This window comes from Trachinotus anak, unplaced genomic scaffold (genome assembly GCF_046630095.1).
Source record: "Trachinotus anak isolate AG129_WGS33_773 ecotype Australia unplaced genomic scaffold, CSIRO_AGI_Tana_v1 ptg000001l, whole genome shotgun sequence".
Lineage (NCBI taxonomy): Eukaryota > Metazoa > Chordata > Actinopteri > Carangiformes > Carangidae > Trachinotus > Trachinotus anak.
The window spans coordinates 6,561,098-6,587,086 of record NW_027273852.1 but is presented as its reverse complement, the minus strand read 5'-3'; the positions used below and the strand labels follow the sequence as shown (position 1 = coordinate 6,587,086).

Below are 25,989 nucleotides of genomic sequence, written 5' to 3'. Positions count from 1 at the left end.
ATTGTAGTTGACATTTATCTTATGTGCAAGTGCCAGGAAATTATTGGAAAATTGTTAAAACATGCAGCCAAACATCCCTGAAATCTCTGCTGTTGATCATATTTCTGTCATTTGTGGTTCATTCTGCTCTGTTGGTGTAAGATATTATTGATTTCAGAGCAGCACAGAATGGTTCCCTTGTTCCTGTGTGTGTGAGTCAATACTGAACTTGTATTCCCACAGATTAAGCAACTGTGGCACTGCTATAACATAATGTATTTACGTCAGAGAGTAAATTGGACTACACCACGCTAAGCTTACCTTGTGCACTTTCACACTCATATTTTTCCTTAAATCAAAACCTTGATTTCTACCCCCAAATTGCTGTCGTCATAAAAAGTTGGACTGCCTGCTGTCTTTTAAAGAAAAAACATGTTATCTTCTGCTGCTGCTCATTTCATTCGTTTCTTTCAACTACTGTTTTCAGCAGTGCTGCTGAAGGAAAAAGGAAGCACAGTTTTACAATTAATCAAAAGTACCAGACTGAACTGGCGGTGGAGCCCTGTTGTCTTTTTCCTTTTTTAATTCGTCTGTGCCATCAAACGCCTGGACACATACTGTTTGCATGGGTCCATTTACATTAACCCCTTATTTGAGCTTTCATTTTGTGCCCAGAGGGTGACTGGATGTGACTACACCATAAGTATGAAGGGTTCATCCTAATGAGTTTGGATTTAAAGTCATTACAGCAAAGAGCAATCAATAAATAATTAGAAAGAGAAAATCTGCTGTAATGGCTACAGGCTTTCTACATTAGGGTTGTTTGTGTTGCTTAAAAAAATCATGGGTTGAAAATTTTATCTCCGTTTGAATAGTGAGCAGGCAAATTGCATAAAAGTGCTCAAATAATGACACTGCATTCAGAATGTCTCATGCATTTTTGTCCAAAGGTGCAACTAATTTCTCTGTATTGCCTTAGGTTGGGTTATGGGCACATATAATGATTTGTTTGCAGCGGTTTTCTGGTTAAAATGGCAGACACAGAGATTTTCTTCTTGCTGTCTTTGCACCAGTTAATGATGTAGCTGTTGGAATGCAGGCGTTCAAGGTCAGCTCCATGCTGATCTTTTTTTTTTTAAATGTCTTTTTTGCCTTTACTGGACCGCAGACAGAATAAAAAGAGACTGAAACTCTTTTCTAAATAAACTGTCAATGTCACAGTGACATGATATGCATCAGTAACTACTTGACCAACAGGACGTGCTAGAAATACTACTGGGAACTTCATTTCCAAACAAGAACACAACATGCACACGACAGCCATGCATACATCATCCCACAGAAGTTTATAGTCTTGTGTGTGAACTATAATAGAGCCTAACCCACAAAAGAAAAACATAAATGTATAAAAAAAATACAAAATTGTATAAAACCCCCAGAAATTTCTCAATGTGGTGTTTTGGATATTCAAAATACACCAACAGGTATGCTGTACATTGGATGAATATTGATGTATGTTGAAGCTGTGAGCAGGCTTGTGCATACAAATCGACAGAGCAGAATTCACTGAAGCATACAGACAGCATTAACATTCACTTTATATGTCCCAGTAAAGTATTGGCACTCGTCCTTGCATTACAAGCAGCATACAAACAAGATTGTGGCTTGTGGCCCCAAAATAAAACAGCTGGGTGGATTAAAAATATACAGAACATTGGTTTTCGTAGGTCCTTAACACTAGTAGGGCAGAAAATGTCAAGTTTGCCCTCAGGGTGGTATCAGACACAAGACTATGCTCCATCCACGTTCAATATACAGCTGTACTTCAAGCATACCTCTAGGATTAGCATGCTACCATTTGAATCCTTGATGAAGCTAGATGTTATCATGTTAGCTCAGTTCTGAAAGTCTCTAGCTGACGGAAATCTCAAAATTAGAGAATCACACACATCAAAAAGGTTGTTTCATACATGCTGCCAATAAAAGAATAAATAACACCAAAAACACATAACAAGGCATCAAATACAGAATGGCATAATTTTACTTCAAATATTTTACTTCAAATATTTGAGCTCTTCAGTCCTTCACCATCTGGTGTCGGTTTGCCTCTTTGTTTGACAGCAAACTGTATTCTGAGAAAAACAGAAAAAGATAAAGATGTGCATTTTCAGTCTCAGTGTCAGATCTTGCTCTGTAAGGAAAAAAAAAAACACTGCAAATGAGATGCAATGCATACTGTTGACATTTCTCAGAAACCCCTCAGTCATCTTTGAATGATCTGAGGAAAAAAAAGACATTTCTGCTGGTCATCAGCAGGAAAATTGATTCTCCCTGCTGATAGATGACTCTTGAGAGATGCATCAGAAGAATGTGATTTAGTTCCAAGGTTTTGGAAATAAAAGGTTAGCTGTCATGTATTGATCCAGAAATACAGTTGCAGCAGAAATGATGAGTGATGTTATAGACGCTGGATGGACGGGGCAAAGAGAGGGAGAGAAGGCGGGAGAGTGTGAGGAGAGCTGAACAAAGCCAGGGTGAACAGATGGGACAGAGGATTTGATGGCTGGAGGGAAAAGTAAGGGAAGCAATAAGGAACAAAAGAGGGAGGAGGTGGGATAAGCAGAGGAGTGGAGCAGTGCAACAATGGTGAGTGAAAGGACTGAGCAAGGGTGAGGCAAGGGAAGGATGGTTCAGGGAAAAGTGGACAGTGAAAGTGAACCAGAAGCATAGGAGCAGTCAGGGAGAGATGTGATATTTCAAAATTGATTGATGGAGACTATCTGATACGGAAGAACAGTGTTGGGAATTTGTGACAGCTACTGAGAAAACAAATGTTCAGGTGGCCGTAGAGTCGATGCTCTAGCAACTCTGTGTCAGACTTGTATTCATTCAGGCATTCTGCCATAGAAGAAGAGCAAATAGCTGTGAAGAATACATTGACTTTCACTACACTTTCTTTGTAAAGGCATGGTGGCTGAGCGATATCACGGAAAACACACAAAATTAAGTAGAAGTGAATCGAAAAAAGTTTATCAAATGAATGAGATACGGTCACGAGGGAGGAGCATGGATGACAGGTTCAGATGAGAGTGTTGTTCTGCTCAGCTGTGCAATGCCTGATTACACAAAGATAACAATCAGATTTTCGTCCCCCCTGAGACACAGTCCAGTCAGAGAAAGAAAGAAGGAGATAAGGAAAAAAAAGGGATATGCAGACATTAAATAAACACGGGAGCAAGGGACAAAGAGATTTTAACTGTTGATAAATTGAGCTTTTAATGCTTTAGAGTCATTTTTCAGTTTTCAGCTAATTAAAATGGAAATAAATTGGTGCGAGAGCAAAACGGAGAAAGCCAAGACAGACAGGAGGGACCATATGATAGGGAAAGAAAAAAAAACTAATAGGAGCACAGCTGTTCTTTTAAGCAGGCCTGTTGACTAATGAATGTGTATGACCTTTTGCAATATGATGATTATCATATTTTAAAGCAGTTTCATAAAGGTTTACAGGGCGAGTTTAGCTGCTCCCATCAGCCTCTAATGAGAAAATGCCTCTGTGTGTGTGTACATACCGCTCCTTACCCATCCTCCCTGTAAGATTTTATCTTTTAAATACAATAACATCATTTTAATTTTAAGAACCTTTTGCAAAACAACCAAGAAATCTACATTTAATCATCAGGCTGAATTGAGAAAACTGTACGATGTAATTATGATATGAAAATAAAACGTCCTGTCACTGTTTGCATGCTCGTGATAGCCTCACAATGGTCTGTTTGCATCTCTCCTCCAGGCTATCGATGCTTCAAGGCCGTGTTGTTCCTCACAGGCCTAATGTTTGGCTCTGTGGTCATATTCATGCTGTGCTACAAGGAGAGGGTGATGGACACTCAGCTGAGCGTAGAAGCCTCAGTCGGCATCGGCCTGGGCATTGGGACCCTGTGTGGCCTGGTGACCATGCTGGTTCGCAGTGTGGGACTGTTTATGGTGGGCCTGCTGCTTGGCCTGCTGGTTGGGGTGGCTTCACTGGTGGTAAGAGACTCATTTGGTTATGCACCTCGTAGTTTCATGGTCATTTGCATACATCTTCACCTAAAAAAGTACCATGTGCTCCTTTTCATGATGACTGTACTGTTATCACAGGAAAGCCTTCTTGGGCCAGAAAGTGGCATCTGTGGTTGTGTTGTCTATGGATTAGTCTTGGTTGTAGATTGATGCCTTTTCTGCAGTGGAATCTGCTCAGTAACAATGTAATATATGTAAAGGATTGTACTTTTTAACCACTTTTGCACAACTTTTACTTACCTCATTTACATTTTTGCAACATAAATGGTGATGTGACAAGGCCCCAGTTCGGCTGATTAAAACAACCACCCACTCCCTCTCTCTCTCTCTCTAAAAGGTCATGGAGGAGTTCTACCACCCCAAAACAGTGTGGGTTCCTCTGGGTATCCTCCTGGGCTCCGGGACATTATTTGCCGTCCTCACTCTTCAGTGGCAGTGCTGCTTCGTCACCTTCTCCACGGCCACCTTCGGCTCTGCCATCATCACTGTCACAGTGGATTACTTTATAGAGCTGTTCGCCTTGGTACACTATATCTACGAGAGACTCAGGGTAGGCTTGGCTGTGTCTGTCTCTGCCTGTCTGTTTCTGAGTAAACTGTTAGTGACAGAGAGAGTTGGAGAGATGCTATTAATTATGTCTGAGGGCAGTCATATGTGTAAGCTCGCATGTGTGTACCACAAACAACAGTGCTGCATCTCTGCATTTCGCTATGAAGCCGGTTGCCTTGGTCAGAGATGTTGGTGTATGTGTTTTTGTGGGAGAGAATGAGAGACAGACAGACAGACTGTTCGACAGACTGACCGATAAAACCTCTTGATATTGACTACTTTATAGAGCAGCCAACACCAGGGATTTTTAGACATTTCACCTTGGTGCACTGTCTGCAAAACTTTGCCCGGAGCTTAGGGTGCGCCTGCAGGTTGAAATTAAGAGGAAGGAGTGGGTCAATAGTTTATCTGAGACAGGGAGCTCTGTGTATTTCAAATGTGACTGGATGAGGGTAGGACAGGCTGAGTAAATGGTGGGTGATATGGATAAAATCTTCTGTTATAGTACTTTAAATGTATACTGTCATGGTGATATATTAGAATATAGTCAATTTTCTGTCATCTTTCCAAACCTTCTGTGTTTTATTTGTGTATTTAAAGTCTGAACATTAATGTAATTCCTAACCGTGATTAAGTCTTTAACATACCTCTCAGGACAATGAGCTGTATTCAGACATGCATTATGATTAAACCCACACAATTCCGCGAGTAGACACTGGGCAGCCTTCTGGTGCAGTTGTTATCTAACATTCAATTTGGTTTGAGGATTTCCAATTAAAACACTCAGATTTCATCTTTAGAAATGTTATTTCGCAAGCAAACAATTAGATTTAATCTTATTATTCTTTTCAGTGTTTCATATGCATTGTGCTTTCATAACAAGAAGGCGTATCAAGAAAACTAAAGACATGTTGAGAAACATACTTTTTTTTTCTAATTTATTTATTTACTGGAACAGATTTACATTAATAAGCATTTCTTTAAAGCATCAGAGTTATCCTAAGGCTATTTTTCATCTGTAATCCCTTGCCAGATGTTATATAGCCTCAACATAAATACAATTACAGATGAAAACAATGAAAAGAAGGGAAAGTTAATTAATTAGCAGAATTAATACAAACATGACAAGCATAACATTTAATTATGTCAACACATAGGAGTTTAAAAAGGCAGGGGAATAGCAACATCAGCAGCATTAACAAGTGCTGAGCATAAGGCATCGTACACAACTACACATATGTCAAATAAAAGATCAAAGAACAGCAGAAGGCACAGGGGTAGAATGAATTAACCACAATAAAGAACAAACAGAATGATATTAGTTACACAATACAAGGTTAAAAATGTCTACAAGGTGACAGGAACTGACAAAACTTTAGCAAATGTGGTTCATTCATTAAATGTGTAGTTTTTGAGTTTCAGTTTATCAGGATTAAATGATTCAACTAAAATAGCAAATTCTGCAATCTTTGCAGGTGGCGCCAAAGAAGCCGGTCTGCTGGTTTACTTGGGTCATCTTGGGGGTGTGGCCTGTCCTGGCCTTCCTCGGAGTGTTGATCCAATGGAAAGTCACTGCAGAGGGATTTTCTCACACAGAGGGTGAGTGATGCTAATGTACACACACAACCACACAACACGACTTACTTAACCAGCCACCATACTTCGGAATATTATTTCCCAACCTTTTGGGCTTGTGAACCTTAAAAAAAGAGTCACATCTGTTTGCAACTCTTATCACCACAGGTCTACTGGTTGTTAAACCACACCATGATTTATTTGCATCTGGTTTGGAGAGCTGAAGTTGTAGAATCGTCCAGTAATTTACAAGAAAAAGGCAAAGATCAGTGAAAATGTTGACAAATTAACGTAACTTTATATGTTTTTTCTGCCTGCCTCTGTTCATCACCTTGCAACTCCTCTTATCCACTCTGATCTTGTAACCCTCACTAGGGGTTGCAAGTGACTAAGTTAGTATAGTGAACACTCCAAGAAGTAGAAATTTTCCATCGGAAAAAAAACATGATTTTTGACAAAAAAAGAAACAAAAACAAACAAATGAACAAAAAAAAAAACTAAATAACATGGCTACAAACAATATCTTATGAGAATAGTTTCCCTTACAGTACACTACACAGTAACACAGTAGCATTTAGCTATTATCTAAAAATATGTTGTTGCCACAGTTCATGCACCGGCAACAAGGCATCTAGATATTTGCTGGCAGAACAGGTTGAATGAAGGAACCCCACTATGTCGTGTCAAAAACATGCTTATTCAGCAGTTTGCAGTCAGTCCAAACATCCAAACAAATCTAACACGGCGCAAAGGCAGTAAGAGTCAGGCAGGATACAGGCAGGTAAATACAGGCTCAGATACATATGCAGACAAGAGTGCTTGGAAAGGACCAGCATATGACAACAGTGACATCCCAGCAGGAAACGACCACTTAAGGGGCACTGGGAGACGATGGGGGGATGAGGGAGTGCAGGTGGGTGGGGAGGTCATGTGAAGCAGAAAGACGAGGACACATCAGGGACAATTGCCGGACAATAGGGATGGAAAGTTTGAAAAAAAATTCCATTAAAAATCCAAGGGCCTTGGGAAAGTGAGAATGTCTGAGGCTAAAGAAAGGAACAGAGAGACACAACACGTCCACAGGACATGTCAGAACAACAGCAGAGACTTTGATCTCTACCTTGGTGCTGAATTTTAATCAAAGACATCATAAAAGCTAATGAATTTATGAAAATGTGCAGATACACATCTCATGAATAAAGAATAAACTTCATTTACCTAAATGTAAATTCAGTCTGTCAGTTTACTGCTGAATAAAGCCACAGTGAGACACAGCTGACTGTGGCTGCACCAGCCTGGAACTTGTGAACTTGTGAATCCATGAAGGATATGCTCAGAAATGGCTGAATCAAGAAAAGCAGCTCTCACATCACCGTGTCCACTCCAGCTTGGCGGTAAAGTGGGCCATAGCCACAAGCTTCAGGCAAGAGGAACACTGATGCAGACCTCTTGAAGAGGTGCTGATTTATGGGCAGGGAGGGATCATCTACAAGGTCTGTTTTGCAGCCTCAATTTGTGGTTTAGTTCTGTGATAAGGATGACCGTTTACATATCTTGTATAATGCAGCTTTAAATTTATGTTACAGTATTTACCACCAATGACAGTGACTACATAAATGAAGGAGGACTGCTGCTATGCACATGCAGAAGAGATGTTTAATCAAGGGTGACTTTAACACAGTTTTAAATAAAAATGTGGGACTTCAACAGAACATTTTAGTTTCTGATTTTGAATTTGATTTAAAGTTTAATCTTGGACACTGTGTGGAGTCCACAGAATGTTGATGAGACTTGTTTCGGTGCTGGTCCCAATGCGCGGCCACTACAAGCTGCTCTGACAGATCCATCCTGCATCTATTAAACGGGCAGTGTCATTGCTTTAGAAGTCATAGCCATTATGAGGGCAAGGAAGCGTGTGTGGGAATGTGTGTGCGTGTGAGTATGTGTGAGGGAGAGTTTAAATACACCAACATTAGCGTTGTCAACAGAATGTGTTATTGACAGAAACAGTGTCTGTTCTGAAAGCAACCACAGCACAGATGGCAAGATTGCTCACACACAATACAGACAGAGACAGTAATATACTGGGACACAGTCTCACTCACTCACTCACGGACACACACACACACTATCTATAGAAAAGCTGAAACACACACATCATTCATTAGTACACACATACACAAACACACAAGCTCTTCGCTGGCCTGTGATGTGCAGATTTATACAGCATCTTAGAAGAAGTCACACATGGCCTCAAATAATGGGATTAAACAGCAGGCAGCCATGGCTTCCAGTCAGAGGGTGTGGGCAAAGATATAGAGGGAGCTTTTTAGTGCTATTTTGAAATATGTACAATTTACTGTGGGTGAAAGAGCACTAGAAAGAAATTGAGACATGAAGGAAGTGTGGGTAGACTAAAAACTGTCCACAAGAAAGGGGAGGGAGTCTTTACAATTACTTCTGCTTAGGAGCCATTTGTGAGTTTTGCGATTGCTACATAGCCAACATTAGCAGTGAGAGCTGATTACCTACCAGTCTCGAAGAAACATGCCAGTTCAGCATCAAACTCCATTCCCTTACTCACCGAGAGCTGTCTCCAGCGATGGAAATCAACGCCAGTGTTAACTCTTTCCCTCTCACATCTTTTCTTCTACTGAAGTTAGCACGCTAACCAGCTAGCCTCAGCCCGTCTCATCACTTTCCAAAAGTGACTGATTGTCGCCTCCAGTCTGCCCTGAAGATGTAGTTCTGCTCAGAGGGCGTATCATAACCTCTTGTCTTGTAAACGCAACAATGGCCCAAGCTCTTGTCAAGCAACAATCACCACGACCCGCTCCCGGCAAGAAGCCACGTTTGGCGGCAGAGGAAACTTACAAATAGAAATACAATAGAAATACTCTAAAGGACAGAACAGCGTTATCTACACGGTTAAAAACTAGACCAGTTTGTATTGATCTCACTCCAGTCATCCTCGCAATTTGTACAGTATCCCTCATTACACCTGTTATATCTAAACACTAAATCAAAAGATAATCACATTGAGAAGGTTTTCAGCAATATGGCCACACAGAAGAATAAAAAGTAAGAAAAATATCAATAATAATACTGAAGCAATTAAGGATGATAATGAAAACAAATAGCAAGATGAGACAAAGGAGAGCAAAACATAGTTATTCTCTGTGTGCATTGCATGCTTGCTGACGTAGATACGGCCTGTGGCTTGTGACTGGGAAGATGAATAAAGGAAAAAATGCAGGCTGCCGGTCAGTGATAAGAGGCAAGTCATTATTTGTATTAATTGTAAACCGCTTTAAATTAACCTTTATACTATGTCAAGTGAACTCCAGTCAGGTTGTTTGTAGTCTGTAACTGCCGAAAGCGCCTTTTATGTGGACAAACGTTGTATTGACAAGGAAAAGAGGGTGGGGAACGATGTGGAGGAGTAAAGAGGGAGCAGGTGTACTGGGGGAAGGGCAGGGCGAGGGTGATAAACTGGGGCACGATGGGTAAGCGGAGCACCCAAGTAGAGCAGTGAGGAAAATCATCTATCTGTCAGCCGAATGAAGAGCATGCAGGACACAGGCATGAATGAATGAGCTAACAAATGTTTAGCCTGTCTCTCTCTTTTTTTTTTTTTTCACAAATGATAAAACACACAGATACGTATTTGGTGATTCTGTACTTGTGAGGACCCTCATTGATTATTAGGAACCTAACTTGAATCTAAAGTCTCAGACAGACTTCTAAAGAAGCGGGGGCTCACTATAATGTCCTCACCCGCAAGGTCGAAAGCTCAACTTGGTCCTCACAAAGACAGACGAACTAGAGCAGACACAAACATACACATACGCACACACACGCGCACACACACGCGCACACACACACACACAAACACACACACAAACACACACACACACACACACACACACACACTAGCATGTGGCCAGAGGGGCCCAAGGTGGGGTGAGCTGGGAGAAAGGAAAGGGGGGTATCATTAAGCAGTTTCCCTGGCAGATGGTGCCTTGTTAGCTGTCCACACACACAATGAAAACAACAATAGACCTCATAACACTCCCACACCCAGCCACCCACCCATACACAAACACACACACACACACACAGAGTAACTGTGATACATGCAGTGCATGTTGTCTTCATGAAGTTCAGCGGGGTCCTCCCATTTGTTTCAACATTTTGACCATAATGAACAGGAAACACATCCCCGACACTACACTACACACAGTACTGTATATTAACCCAGTGAATCAAAATGCCTACAAACACTGGATGGAGAAAATGGAGAATGGAGAATGGAGATTGAGACAGGATGGATTTTAGACATCCTTTTGCAATCCAAAAGTAGCACAAACACTCTCACCCACTCACAATATGTCAGGAGACTGAGCAGCTCAGTATGGATACATGCAGTGAGAAAAATTATCCGTCTGCCAACTGACTGAATAGAATGAAGGCAATGAGGAAATGGACATCAGTGGTTTTTTCTTTTTGTAGCCTGCACTTACAATAAACTCCCTAGGGATATTTCACCATCGGTAGTTAGAAGCTAATTAAAAATACTCTAAACAAATGTCATCTGATTGGACATGACTCCTGTTTTTCTTGTCAGTGTCAGTGATTTTGAGCATTCTTTCCTATTGACTTAATCACTTAATTACTTTTGTTTCTAAATTATAGTTTTCGTCATCATCCTCTCATCCCCTCTTGAGTATCTATTATCCTCTTTCTCTCCTTCTTTCCACAAATTCATCACACCTCTGTTCTCTCCATCTGTAGTGGTTTTGAGTCGACAGCAACGCAGGGTCCAGCTCATGCGTATCCGACAGCGGGAAGAGAGGCTAAAGAAAGAGAGGGAGAACAAGAAGAAAAAAAGACGACAGAACCAGAAGACAAGCCACAAGCAGAAGGCCCACACCCATCACCACCACCACCAGCAGTATCACCACCCAGCGGCATCCCACCCGCATCATCAAGCCCAGAGCTCTCAGCCTCCTAAAGTCCCACCTCCTCAGACTGAGCCCGGCTACCACCGCAAGGTCAACCCCAAAAGGCGTTTTGATGGAGATGTGCTGTCACCGGTAAGATGCAGTAGGCCCCTTAATCTTGAGATTTCGGCTTTAGTGAAAAAATATTTCAAGGGATGCTAAAGATAAGCTGTTAATTTAGTAATATATTTAGTGTTTTTTATCTATCCATGTAACCTTCAGTGGAAAGTTGGTTATTTGCATTCTTTACCACGAGTTAGACTAAAAGGTTGATACCTTTCTCATGTCAGTGTGTTCAAAATGAAGCTGAAGCCAGCAGCAAGTTAACTTAGCTTAGCATGAAGACTGGAAACGGGTATCTTGGCTCTGGTCAAAGTACAAAAAAATCTGCCTGCCAGCAAATAAGTTCTGCAGCAGTCCTGAAGAAGACTGATGATATTTGAACTCAACAGCAAAACAAATCCACCTCTCCCTTCAGTGCTCCTTCAGGTGCTCTGCCTCAAAATTTCATGGTAGCGCATTGCCAAAGCAACACAGCAGTGCAATCCAGAGAATTTTATGCAGCATGGAAGGAAAACTTGTGTTTTTAGGTCTTCGTAACAGTAAAACCTTTTGCATATTGTACAGATAAATAACATGATACACAGCAAACAACAGACAACAAACTGTGGTTACAGTTGCTGCTGCAAAGCTAACATGCAGAGGACAAGATGGTTTCCCATTGTCAGCCCACTGGCTGCAGATAGCCATATTTACAATCATCATTATCATTTGGGGTGCGGGCTGGACGCAGTGGATAAGTCCAGGTCTGAATTTTGTTTCCTAGTCCAACTGTGCAGTCTTCACTGCTGGAAAGCCTTAGCAGTGTTAACAAGACTCTTCACCCTTGCGTGATCATAGCACGTCTTTTTAAATTTTTGTTTTTTTGACCTTCTACTCTTTGGGTGTCCTCAGCCTCTTTCTCCATTTTTCAACAATTGTGTTGTGGAGTATAGAAATTGTTGAAATGGTAGAAATTTCTTTCATGCATTCACCTTCACCTCCAGTCTCCCAGTCAATCCCATTCAAAAGTCCATACAATCTGGCACTGACAGAAGGGTAAACTGCTTTTCAGCGCACACACAGAGTGGACATCTGGCAGACAATGAGAAGATATTAACTGAATTTGATAAGAAGTGTATTACATTACAATTGCGTACTCTACCTTAAACAGTGGTTGCACATGAGTGTAAGCTTTAACAACTGTTGTTTGTGCGGTTTACTGCCATTACACCTGTACTCAAAAAGATTCCTGTATCAACCCTGTGTTGTCTGTCTGTCCACAGAGCTACATCAGGAGTTTCAGGGACAGACAGACTGACAGACGGGCGTACTCCCACAGTCGAATGATGAGCCGATCCCGAATGGCCGAACTGGACTACGACTGTGGCTCTCAAGTGCCCCTCACAGCCCCCAGCGGACATCCAGTTCGCATCTGAGGCAGCGAAATGTACAAATCCACGCGCTCGCACACTCACACACTCACACACACACACACACACACACACACACACAATCGCACAATCACATTAGGCTACTTCAAAACTCAGTTAGGGATAGGAAACCTAACTTTACCGTGCCAACCTAATCAACTGCCTATCCCAACAGGAACTCAATATGTCCCAAAGATGGTATGATTGAGTCCCACACTGGTTTGGTTGTATTTATTTGTCCAGTTTGGTTCTGTTTTGCTCTTTTTGAATGTCAAGACAAGAGAGCCAAGAAGGAGCAAGAACTGATTGTAGCTGAAGGTCACGTGGTCAAATCTCAGACATCATGTGTCATCACACGCTGTATCTGGCTCTTCTGTTACTGTCCTTGTTTTGAGGGCATTAGAAAAAACTGGACCTGTCTTGTGGGGAGCTGAATGAACTGTCTCCGTTGAACATTTGATTTAAAGACTTGGTTGCTTCAAGCAGTACGAAGTAATATCCAGTGTCATTGCAGATGGAAAAAAAAAAGGTTGAGGCTGCAACATTTAAGACAAAATGCATCGCGTGTTATTCATGTTGTCAAGGTATGAAATGATTTGCTATAAAGATTCCATTAAGAGCACTCAGAGAAAAATGAAAGGAAAAAACAGCGTACAAGACGCAGTTCACAAAACAACAAAAAGGCAGCTCTTCACTGTTGAAAGGTCATTGTGTAAAAAGCAAGGCGTTCATGAAATCAGCCTGTTGTCTCCACTGACAGCCTTTGAATCCACACATGGCAGCACAAGTCTTCAGCTGCTTCAACATGCAGTAGTGGAGCCGGTTTTAGGTGCGCATTGCATTAAGCAGTTCACACCGAAGACAATTTTTATGTCATTTCTCCCGTGAACACTCAATGTGTCATTTCCTATGCTGTTGCCTTTTTCGAAGGGGAATGTGCTACAATCTAATTACTTTCCTTGTGCCCTCAATCTTCAACTGTTTTAACTACAGACCTGAGCAGGAAACACATCCATACCTCCCCTCTTCTTTCCTCTTTCCACTAAAATTTAGAGCGACTGTGTGTAATTCTGTTTGTCGACATGTGTCTAAGTGCTCTCTTGTTCCCTTTCCACCTCTTATCCTAACAACAATCTACCTTTACAGAATTTGTCAGCTGTTTAAAAATGCTGTTAAGGCACAAAGACATTTACCTGCTGTCTGATAACTGGTCGTCCAGAAACTTAACTGTTGACATGAAATCTCTTTGGAGGCGACAAAATGGTTAATATAGTGTATTTGTGTGTGTGAGTGGACACATGAGCCCTGTGGCAAGTGATGGCTTGTACCAAACACTGGGCAGGGAGAGGGGGATTCATTGTAATGTATGTAAAACGTGCTCTGTTGGCTCTTTTTCACCAATATACTGGTCTGGTTAAAATGTGAATCCTCTAGTTTGGATGAAGAGTTAAATGATGAAAAGGAGGAGGTTTAAAATAAAGATAATCTCCTGTAAATGATGAGACATAGTGAAAAGATTAAAGCGTTTGCAAATAGCACCCTCTAATGTTTACTACTGGACCATTTTTTTCTAGGCTAATGTGTGAATATGTTTGTGTGTACATGCATTTGCGTGTGATTCGCTTTTAAACTCAAATGTGCTAACATTGCTGTTGTTGTACTGAACATCCAGAGAGTTGAGGGAGATATGTAAAGGAAGTATTTTCAGTGCAGCTGAGCTATTTTTGTTTTATTTGAACCTCTTTGGATACTGTTTTACCCCATAATAGACAGTGTCACTGTTCCAACTGAGGTTAAACATTTCTGTAAAAATACACAAATAAATATCCCAAAATACAAAAATTAATTCCTCAGTGCATAAATGTTTTTAAATTCTAATTGGAAACAAATCATGGCCATTTGGATTATATGTGTTATGTATTTTTTTGAGGATTTTATTTCTGAGGTTTATATCAACAACACAATCTTACTATACTTAAATACTAAAGTACCACTAAATACTCAAGTGGTGCTTGGAATTAGCAGGCTTTGCACTTCTTTGTATGATGGACATGGGACTGGAGGACTAGTAATTTACATCTTAACCCATTACTGCATGAGAATCCTTGTGTAACTGTTTCCAGTGTGTCAGTGTTTCAGTGTGTCACTGTTGTCATGTAAAAAAAACTCAGATTTCCTGTTTAGTTTGTTGGTCCAAGGGTGCACAACACACTTTCAACATTGACTGAATGAAATAAAAATTGTGGAAGGATGTCAGTCTGAAGTGTAATGCACTTCAATGTTAACTAATATGCAGAATTGAACATCATAATCTGATTGTTTTCAGTGACCACAGTGCTTTTTTTTCAATAATCAAGGAAAACATGTATAGAACATCTTTGAAAGGTCCAAACTATTCAGTCCCAGTGAATAGGTCCAACTTTTCTCTTCTCTTCTCTTCTCTTCTCTTCTCTTCTCTTCTCTTCTCTTCTCTTCTCTTCTCTTCTCTTCTCTTCTCTTCTCTTCTCTTCTCTTCTCTTCTCTTGCTCATGCTGTCCAGTTAAAAGGGCTTTCTAAAGGCATTTAAATCACTTTCCTCCTCTTGACATGTATTATGCTAAGTCACCTTCTGTTCTGCTGTATCAGTGTTACTCCAATAATGTTTTGCAGTAGTGGCTATTCAAGTGTTATTTTGGTTTTTACTTACATTTCAGTCCTGTTTTGGTCTTCCTTTGTGGTTTTATTGTAATGCAGTTGTAACATTATTACTGTCTTTACCTGGGAACAAAAGGTTAATTTGAAAATTGGCCCTTCTCTTGCTTGTAATTTGGGGACAAAACAAAACAAAAATCTTTTATTTCTCTTCTTTTAATTAATTTTTTTCATTTCTATGATTTTCTGTGGTTGCTTATCAACGCTGAATATATTTTGGGGGAACACTTTTATTGTAGATATTGAACTGTAAATAGTTTTTCAGTGTACAAATGATCGGTTCCATTTTCATGTTTACACCATGGTTCTTTATGTTATGTAATTTATCCAGCTGATTCTTTTCTAATGGAGTAGACTTGTTTTATATTGTGTTACTACTGTATGTCCAGTTGGTTTCATTTGGCTGGGTGGTGGAGGCACTTGTATCATTGTAATCCTGGTGTTTCAACATGTGATGTTGAAATTCAACAATAACAAACTGAGCCTTGACTCTGATTATCAGCAGTTATCAGTACTTCAGTAATTGCGAGACAGCAATTAATTTTCCCTTCCACCCTGTTTAAATTTGTACAAACAACCTGGTCATTATTATTATTATTATTATTATTATTATTATTATCATTATTATTATTGAGCATGAATTTATATGGACCTAAAATATGATAAACATTGTGATTCTACAATCTAATGGTCTTGTTGTCTGTACTGCTCCTACACAGTTGCATATAGAGGTGCATTCATGAGCACAAAATACCAAATATTCAGCAATCATACTTAAAACAGTCACATACTGCAGTCTGATCACATGCTACATCGAGGTTATTCCAGTAGTTAGCCTGGCCACAGATCTACAGATATTGGTGTATGTGTGTTGCAGGTAACAACAAATTACCGTACACATAGAAATGCCAAATTAGGGTTGAGCTCATTCGAAACAGTCAGTACATTTACATGCACAGTAATGTTCTGCTATCATTCCATGTGGGTCATATAAACAGCATATTCTGTTAGGATTTTCCGAATATGGCCTTTTCCCAAATTTAGCATTATCTTATAAGACCTGAGAGATATTATACAGGTTTCATGAGTGTTCTCTGGACATTGTATACAGTACATTCAGAATTTGCATCTCATTTGGGGTTTTACAGCAGTTTGCAACACGTGGCCTGTTTGCAGTCAGTTCTGTGCATTGTAGATAACAACAGTTTTCAAATCTGGGCTTATGCGCACCAAAAAGAAAAGCCCACAATTCTGGACGGAAGGAGAAACACACCTATTACTTGGATATCAGTGTATCAATATGTCTGGATAGATCACTAATACCGCAATGCCCGCTCTTTTATTAAGGTGGTTGAAGTTGGAGTACACACGGCTCCATGTAAACGAGAATATAAGTGGCAAATGAATTTTCATAAGCCATCTGTATTGTATTTTCCTTCCTCTCCTTCCTTCTTTGCTCTGCACCTCAGCCACGATAAAGATCTACTGAGGAGTTCAAACATAACACATGGTAAAACAAAGCATCTGGTTGGCTGGTTGAGCTCATCCTCATGCTGTTTGCAGTGATACGTTCTGACTTGTAGGTTTCAGGCTACATTGCGCTGATGAAAAACTACAGTGCAGCAGTTATGTAAGAAATGGTATAGCTTGCTGTACTCTCAGTCTGTCAATTATAAATGCAATCAGAGGTGCATTCATAATAAATGTTTTCTACAAACATCTTTTAAAAAGCCAGAATGAATGCTGTCAACCTGTACTTTGACCAGCTGATAGAGGAAGGGTCAAAAAGATAAAATGGCTTCATTTGAAGGAAATGGAACGGAGGAACACGCTGCCCTTTTTATCGACCTATAAGGACTGCGAAGCTGTTGCCGCTGACAGCAGTGTGAGGAAACAGTGATGGAGACAGAAAGGTCCAACATGGCTCCACTAATTACTGGAAAAGCAGAGAAATGACATTCTTTCTTTCTTCCTTTCTTTCTGAGCTTCTTTCTTTGTTGTGTCTTCTCGTTAAATCTTCCTCTCCTTTCTTTTTCCATGTCTCTGAATAACCTTTTCATTACATTCGTCCTCTCAATTTTTCTCATTTTCTCCCCATACCCCCCTCCCGGTCTCGCTCTCTTTCTTGCATGCTCATTTGTCTGTGTCTTTCTTTTCTCTTTCCTCCCTCACCCGACTTATTTTTTTTTCTTTTTTATCTCCACTGACATTTTCAGTCCAGTGGCTCCATAAACAAACTGCACAGACTGTAATTCTTGGTGCTGTGCTAATCTGCTTTCTGCTGGAAACAAAGCACGACCGGGACCAGCTCATTAACAAACCATTGTTCACTTTTCTCTGCACTGAGACCAGTACCGTTACTGATCATTTCAACAAAACTGCAACTCCTATTTTCTTTCTAAAAGTGAATTAAATGTTGACAGGAGTGTTCCGCTCGGCCGGGAAAGCTTGTATCCTTTTAGAAACCTAATACAGGCCACATCAGATAAAGAATGCAGCGGGTAGAAACGGTTCATAAGGGAACCAATGAAAAGCCATGTACGCTCTCTGGGCTTTGTGCTGACAAAAGCAAAAATTAAAGATGTTCATTTGTGACAAAATATCAAGAAATTCAAGTGACAAATGGCGATAATAAATGTCTTTATTTGAGACTTTGTCACAATGAAGCCCCGTACCATGGTTACCCATACACATACAAAATCCAGCACATGCTACTGAGCTCAAACTTAAAACATCACTGAGTTCCTCTTTCATTAGATGTTTGTGTTTCTGACCTATTTCAAAACTTAGACCAACGTTTCACGTACTTTGAATCAGTCACACAAATAAAAGCCGCCCTAGATTCAGTCACATACTTGGAATACGTTCAGTGAAAATTACTGATACAATAATATTTTTGACCACTGTGTTTCACGGCCATTGATCTGTCTTGCACCTCGCAAAATTTCTTATAGATATTGGGCCAATACAGCTACATAAGATATGTGTTGTTAGTTCAAACTGCACTCATGCTTTTGAGTTATATTTGTAGACAAAGTATGACAAATTGACAAATGTAGGTGTTTTTGAAAGATGGAAAGTAACATGAATAAAGTATACATTTGTGGAATGGCTTTTATTTCAAACCAGGCTACCTCCATAGTACCTCTATCCTGTTTATTTTTTTGTATTTTGTATACAGAACAGTGTGTAAAGATGCACAAGCTTACTGGTTGCATTCACCGATACAATTTTGTGCTTCTGCATCTACAAACGGGCCCATCTTATAAATTGTCTTAGTCTTGGTAGGAAAATGTAGATGTTTGCATAATTTTTTTAATTGTATTATTACTTATATGGTTTCTAATGTTGCCTCTTCTTGTTTACATGATGTCTTGCTGGTGCTGTGTGGACTCGCTGACCACCTGAGGAGGACAAAAAGAGGTACTGTAAATTGTAACAAATTGAACAACATTCATTATATATGTTAAGGTCTGCAGAGTGTTGCAGATCAAACGTGAGCATATCAACAGTGAACAGGCTGATACTGATGCTACTGATGTTCCCCTCCTAAGGGCAGGTATTGTTTGAAGTGAAGAGTCGTGCAGGGGACAACGGTAACCACTGAGAGTGAAGCTGTTTATTCATAGAAGCCAGCGTGGAGGGTTGCTGCCTATGTAAAAGTGTCTACACAGGGTCAATGCAAACTACAAGATTTCAGCCATTCAGTCACAGACTAGAAATGTTGCTGCAGCTAAAATTTCAACTCCTGGTTAGTGTCACCTTTTTCTCCATGCTGTGAAATGCACATGTGAACTTTTGTCTTTTTTAGATGGACATGCAGAGGTGGAGAGGAAATCAAACTGAATAGAGGCATTTTCTTTTTAAATTTGGTAGTTTGCTGAAACCCATAGTGAACAGGTGGTAGGTGGGACACTGGAACCAGACTTACACACTGGGCACTAGCACCCTGGCTCATAGAATACTTCATCTGGATAAGAAAGTAACAAATCAAAACAGCTCAGCTGGATAATTTATTAATATTATCTCGCAACAGCTAAACTAATGAGTGTATGTTTTATGTGAGTCTTGCATGCCTATGCATGGATTTCTACATATGTAAAGTACTTGCTGAAAAATATACTGTTTGCTGTGTGTGTGTGTGTGTGTGTGTGTGTGCGTGTGTGTGTTTATGTTTATGCGTATGTGCTCAAACCTCTCCATCGCGGGTCTCGATGGTCTTGATGAGAACGGTCTTCTTGGAGTGAACTTCTGATGAGCGTTGATGCTGGGACTCAGGACTGGTCTCTGTGAGAACACATTCATACAGCTCTTACACTCTTTCATAGACTGGTACATTACGCTTTGCTACAGTTCCACTAAGCTCAATTAGTTTGAAGACAATAACATTAGTTTAGTATTGCTCTTAGAGGGTTAATTGGCGCTGAACACCATGTTGTCATGCCTCCAACATTATGGATACAGCCATCAGGCAGTCTGCAGAGACAGTATGACTGCCACTTAAAAGTGTAATATTCAAACTCATAGGCACTAATGAATCATGGCTGTACCTCTTACATCATCTCTAATTTCATCTCATTGTTTCTAATTACTGGACAAGGGGAGGTAGTGGCAGAGATTAATGGCATGTTTCACCAGTTAAAAAATTAAATGAAGAGGCTAAGTTGTGAGTTTATTGAATTGTGGGTTTGTGTTGATTGCTTCTATGAATCATAAAGCCATAGGGGTTTTTTGACATGTCATATATCTCCACACAGTGGTCAGAATGTGACACTGCAGAAATGCAACATGTAATGCCCTCAAAATAGTGCCTACCATATACAGTCACAAGCTATAATTAGTCTTTTTTATCCTCTCATTGACTCATCTGGAATGTAAAATGGATTTTGTGGGTATTTTTGTGTGAAGGGAAGAATGTGTAGTGTTTTTCCTACCTCTGAATCCAATAGAAGAAAAGGCAGACTGGACAGGCACAGTGGTAGTGATCCTGTAAACAACGAGAACATAATGCAGCATTACAGGTCAGTAAAAAAAGGTAGATATATACATACCTACATACAAGTAACAAATCTCAGTGAGAAAAGGAAGCTTATGATAGCCTTAGTGTAGATGGTTTGGGAATAATACTGCCTGAGTTAATCCACATTCAAATATGAACAGCACACACACACACAAACACACACACACACACACCTGCTCTCCTCTCCCTCCAGCAGCTTGCGGTAGGTGGCAATTTCAATATCGAGGGCCATCTTCACATTGAGGAGGTCCTGGTACTCTCTCAGGTGGCGGGCCATATCATCCTGTGAATCATTTCATAAAGCTTTTATTGCCTGCTCAAAAAAAATATACCTAGAAAAACAGCAACAATCCTGTTTAAAAATCACAGACAGTGTGCCCATCGGAGGTTTCAGCTGCACTCAAGATTACTTTCAGTCATTTTCAAAATCACTGATGCAGTGGCTAAATTGAGTTAAGTTCCAGTCAAACAATATACTGAATTCTGTATCTGTTTGAAAGTACTTTCTAGTGGATTTATGGACTAAAGACTTCATGTAAAATCTCTATGCTGATTACCTTCATCTTAGCGATGTCTTCCTCCAGTCGTGTGATAGTGTCCTGGTAGCCAGAGGCCTCGCGGGACATGCGATCCTCCATATCTCTCATCTGGCGCAGCAGAGACTCATTCTACAGGGGGACAGAGACATGAGGTTAGAAGAGTGAAGGGACAGAGTGGTCTAAGACTGAATGAAAGAGACAGGAGGAGGGGGAGAGGGGATGTTGATAACAGAGAGTATGCTTTTAAGGAAGGAAAATTAAACAAACTAAATGTATTAAATCTGTTTGAAAGAAGTGAGAGAGTTAAATACTCACGGTGCCTTTGAGTGAGTCGATCTCACAGGTGTAGGACTGGATCTGGTGTCTGTACTCCATGCTCTCCTGTTTGGCCTGACGCAGCGCATCATTGTTCTTGTTCACAGCCTGGTTCAGATCAGACACCTGAGGGGAGAGGGGATGAGGTTTTAGCAGTGTGACAGCTGAAAGAGACTGCATGTGTGTGGTGGGGGGGGTGTATGTGTAGGTGATTCCACCATACCTTAGATTTGTACCAGTCTTCAGCCTCTGCAATGTTCTTGGCGGCGATGCCCTCGTACTGCATGCGGATGTCCCTCAGAGCGGCAGTCAGGTCGGGTTTGGACATGTCCATCTGGATCTGGACCTGAGTGTCCTGCATCTGGCTCTGCAGCTCGCGGATCTCCTGCAAGGTGACAAGAGAATAAAGAAAATGACAGGAAGGTTAGAAAGACAAAAAGAACTAGTCTTGTGGGTATTTAAAGTTAAAGAAACGGAGCAAGGTTCTCATTTAAACCATGTCCCTCTCACAACCACAACACTTTACCGCTAACTTGACACTGGAACTGAAGAAACTTAATATATCAATAAAAGTCAGCATAGGGCATCAATGACATATCCACAAAAAGTTAGACTATTAATTTCCCCAGTGGTGTACTGATGCAACATTATTATTAGAAATCCAGAATGACACAGGGCTGATTCGGGCAGTGTAAAACTAGTTCCAAAATGGTAAGCTTTGGCCCCACTCAGCTGTCTTCTGATCTAACCAAAAGCTATAAATAGCTTTGCATCTGTTCACATGCACACACCAACGCACACACACAGACACAACAGCTGTCATGCTCTCTTTAACCTATCCGCAGTTCAGCATTTCTGAGAGGTCAAAGTAGAGGCAGGGTAGACAAAATGACAGGAAGGGACCTCAAGAGTGCCGACGTGTGTCTGAGTGTGTGGCTGGCTATGTCCTTTGATGTCTGCAAGTGAATGTGCACAGATGTATCTGCTGCACTCCTTGCTTTTGCTCTGCATAAGAGCTGCATGTTATAATTTGTTACATTTTTGCAGAGGGAGGAGGACATCAGAGAGACGGAGAGTGGCGGTGAGTAAATGTGGAGAATAAATGTTTTAACATCAGGAGGTGTGTTCAAGTGTGAAACATTTGATCCCCTGCATGCCTACAGAGGCTCCGATCTGATATTACAGCATATTCTCACACAGAGCTGCTATATGATACAGTACACACCGCCCTAATGACACACATAGTACAAAGACATATCACTGTAGGCCTCAATGGAGGCAGCCAGACTAAATTTACAGTCGGATCAACAAACCTCTTCATGGATCTTCTTGAGGAAGGCAATCTCCTCTTGCAGACTCTCGATGCGCCTCTCCAGGTCCAGCCTGGCCAGAGTAGCATTGTCAACATCCTGGATACAAAACAAACAAAAAAACAAACATTATAGTGACAACCAACAGAAAAGATGAAAAGGTGCAGTGAGAACAGGAAATTAAGAGGCAGTGAAGATAGATAAAGGTAAATGAGAGATAAAAGGGAAAGTTGTGCCAGCAGGATTGAAGGAAAATTTCACCTTCTACCTCAAGCTTTGAGGGGAAAATGACTAAAGTTTGAAATATACTAGAGTGATTTTATGGAAATAATGACATACGGCTCTGAAAGCAGACAGGTTGTTCTCAGCCTCTTCCTTCTGGTGAATCTCCTCCTGCAGTCTGGAGAGAGCAAGAGCAGCAGAGGAAAAGAGGAAGGGAGCAAAAAAAAACAGGAAAGTTGAAACATAAATGAAAACAAACACAACAACTGTGCTTGAGAGTATGGTTTCTTCCTTGGGGACCAATTACTAAACAGATAAATGAAGTAGCCAGCTCTCATTCCTCCAGCTTTCCGCTCTCTGCTCTTTTTGGCTGCCAGTAAATTTATAAGAACATTACCGACTGGGCAATGACACATCACAATCTTATGTTAATGTTGTACATACCCATACACACATGCTCACACATTCTTGCGCTTTTGCTCTTTGAGTCCTAAAGCTGAGGTGCAGCTGCTCTCACACTGTCAGAGTCAGAGGGTAACATTGAGAAAGCTACAGAGGTCTGCCCTTGGCTATTACTGTATCCAGAATTAGCATTTCACTATGCACCCTGAACAACTGGGAACTGTAGAAAAGTGTAGAAAATGCAGAGAAGCCTTTGCAAACTGCAAAAGTATTTCTGGTTCAGGACTCACTGGTTGGAAATTTCTGCTTATTCTAAGGTTTGTTATATGTGAATTCAAATAATGCAAACTTCTTTTTCATATTGATTGGACCAGTTGGGCAGCACCCAGCACATTATACATACTTTAACATATTTTCAACAACCTGTGCTATTCCTGTTAATACCCCTGCAGTCCTTGCAGTGTATTGTAGTTGCTGATGTGTGTGTGGCAAATACATTTTATTTTACACTTTTTTTATTGCAAGTATCTTGCAGGAAAAAGAAGGAATTGGTCAGACACATTTGTTTTTATAGTATATAATTGAGATGCAGGTGCTATCTTTAAACTCTGCGATCGTCCTGTGTGTGTGTCTGCATGCAGGCATTGTAACTGTTGGCAGGCAGGAGGTTTCTGAGAGTATTTTGATATCAGTGGGAGCAGCAGGTGCCTTGGCAAGATTCACCCAGAGCTGCAGGCAACAATTTAAAAAGGGCTGATAAAAAGAAAGTGAGTGTTTGTGCATGGGCTGTGCGTGTATGTGTGTGTGAGTGTGCCTCTATATACACTTAAATTTAAGTGATGTTCCTTGCTGTTGCAGTGACAGAAATTCTAAATTCATAGAGCTGACCTAGTAGCTACAAATAGACAATTCAGCGATACACCCACATCACAGCTCTCTCTCTCTCTCTCTCTCTCTCTCTCTCTCTGATTCTCTCTCTCACACACATACACACACAGTAGTTACGTGTATTTGGTGGTCTTTTTGAAATTTTAGTTCATTTTTCTTCGTTTTTCTATCTTTGTAGACACACACGTACACATAAGAGGCTGTGTGTGTTCATCTGTTTTTCTTTTTTTTTCATCTGTCTACTTCTTCTCCTACTGACTGCTGCACCACTTTCTGTCTAACTGAAACTTTATCTGTCTGTCTGTCTGCCTCAGCTTTATTCCTATGAGTCTGCACGTCTCTTTCTCTCTCTCTCTCTCTCTCTCTCTCTCTCTCTCTCTCTCTCCCTCTTTTCATTTTTTCCTGCTACGTCTCCTGTGAGTAAATGATAAATTACCTTTGTAAAAAAGTTGGTGGACTGTGACACTCATTAAAGTGACGCTATTCTCAAATCTCTTCTTTGTGATTTTATTTCCCTTTCCTCCAGAAGAGAAGCTACACCTCTGGAAATCAGTGAGTTGTCACGGAAGCCACATGTTGGTGTTTTTAACTCATTAATCAGGAAAACTACCTTTACACTCCACTTACTCGTACTCTTCTCAAGCTTTCCATATCTTCTTATTCTCTCATCCTTCAACATCCAGCACTGTGTCAATTCTGTTTTTGTAATGTTTACTAGTGGTTGCCAACCTATGGGTCAGAAACTTCCATTTTTAAGATCACAAGATCATCACCAAGATTAGAAAAAAGAAAAAACGTTAAATAAAAAATTGTATCTGTCCAGATTTCTACAAACTATTGAAATTAAAGGGAAGGGAACATCAACTCATAGATGTGTTAGTAGTAGGGAGTAGAAATTGTTTTGCTGTAAAGGCACAAACTAAACTCTATTATACAGTTGTATAATGTTTATCTTTCTGCAAAAGTTAACATCAATCTGTTGCTCACACCTGCCGAAGTACACCTCTTTTCTGGGAAACACATTCGCACACTCATATATATAGAAATCCAGTGGCATTACAGAACTCATCATTCATCCATTCACCCACACACTGGCACAATTCAATCCATCCTCAGCATCCAATTTACCTCAGCTTAAGTTTCTGCAGGTCATCAGCCAGGTTGTCTCTCTCCACCTCCACTCGGGCACGCTGGCTGGAGATAGCCTCTATCTGCCTCCTCAGCTCCCTCATTTCCTCCTCGTACAGCTCAGCCACGCGCCCGGGCCCCTCACGACCCCTCAGCTTCTCAATCTCCACCGTCAGTGCTGCGTTCTGCTGCTCCAGGAAACGCACCTTCTCGATGTAGCTGGCAAAGCGGTCATTGAGGTGCTGAAGCTCGGCCTTCTCATTGGTCCTTGTGTTGAGGAAGTCCTGGTTCATGGCATCGGCCAGGTTGAAGTCGAGTTTCTCACCGGCGTAGGTGCGCATGGCTGTAGAGGAGCCGTACCCAGCTCCTCCGGCACCAGAGGACACCCTGTAGCTGGAAAAGGAGGGGATGCCTGAGCTCTTGACCTCGTAGACTCTGGCAGACATGTGGCTTGAAGAGGAGCTGCGGCCTCCTCCAGAGGAGAAGAGGGAAGACATTGGGGTTGATCCAACGCCGGAGCCGAAGGTGCGGCGGTATGAGGAGGCACTCTGGGCTGAGGAGGAGTATGACTTGCTCATGGCTGGCTGGCTGTTCGGTTGGCTTGTGGTTTGGATGGAGCCGCTTGAGGTGTTGAGACCCAACTGTCCCACTGGGCAACTGGGAGGGAAACTAAGTGAAGAAATGCCAGGCACAGAGCGCAGCTATTTGTAGATCTACCACACCTACTCCCACCCTGACCCCTCCTCTGTGTCCTCCCTCTGTCTCTATTCACCCAAGTCTATACTCCCACTACCCCTTACTCCACCCCCTCCACTCAACCCCATTTTCCCT

The 25,989-nt window shown here is 41.0% G+C and overlaps 2 protein-coding genes across 2 annotated transcripts in view; one reads left to right on the top strand and one right to left on the bottom strand.

Moving 5' to 3' along the window:
* tmem198aa (transmembrane protein 198aa) overlaps positions 1–16,017 on the top strand; it is a 35,064-nt gene extending 19,047 nt beyond the window's left edge. The window contains exons 3-7 of the mRNA XM_071461649.1: positions 3,773–4,011; positions 4,382–4,594; positions 6,069–6,192; positions 10,963–11,264; positions 12,497–16,017. Coding sequence (XP_071317750.1) covers positions 3,773–4,011; positions 4,382–4,594; positions 6,069–6,192; positions 10,963–11,264; positions 12,497–12,649 — 1,031 coding nt within the window. The 3' untranslated portion in view covers positions 12,650–16,017. The remainder of the gene's footprint in view (positions 1–3,772; positions 4,012–4,381; positions 4,595–6,068; positions 6,193–10,962; positions 11,265–12,496) is intronic.
* Positions 16,018–17,961: 1,944 nt separating this feature from the next.
* LOC139608062 (desmin-like) lies at positions 17,962–25,989 on the bottom strand. Its single transcript, XM_071461556.1, has 10 exons — positions 25,159–25,989; positions 22,858–22,918; positions 22,522–22,617; positions 21,432–21,593; positions 21,209–21,334; positions 20,912–21,022; positions 20,528–20,637; positions 20,269–20,321; positions 19,530–19,621; positions 17,962–18,738 (listed from the first exon to the last, which is right to left on the bottom strand). Exons 1-10 carry the CDS (start codon positions 25,734–25,736, stop codon positions 18,697–18,699), a joined length of 1,431 nt encoding a protein of 476 aa, XP_071317657.1. The 5' UTR covers positions 25,737–25,989; the 3' UTR covers positions 17,962–18,696.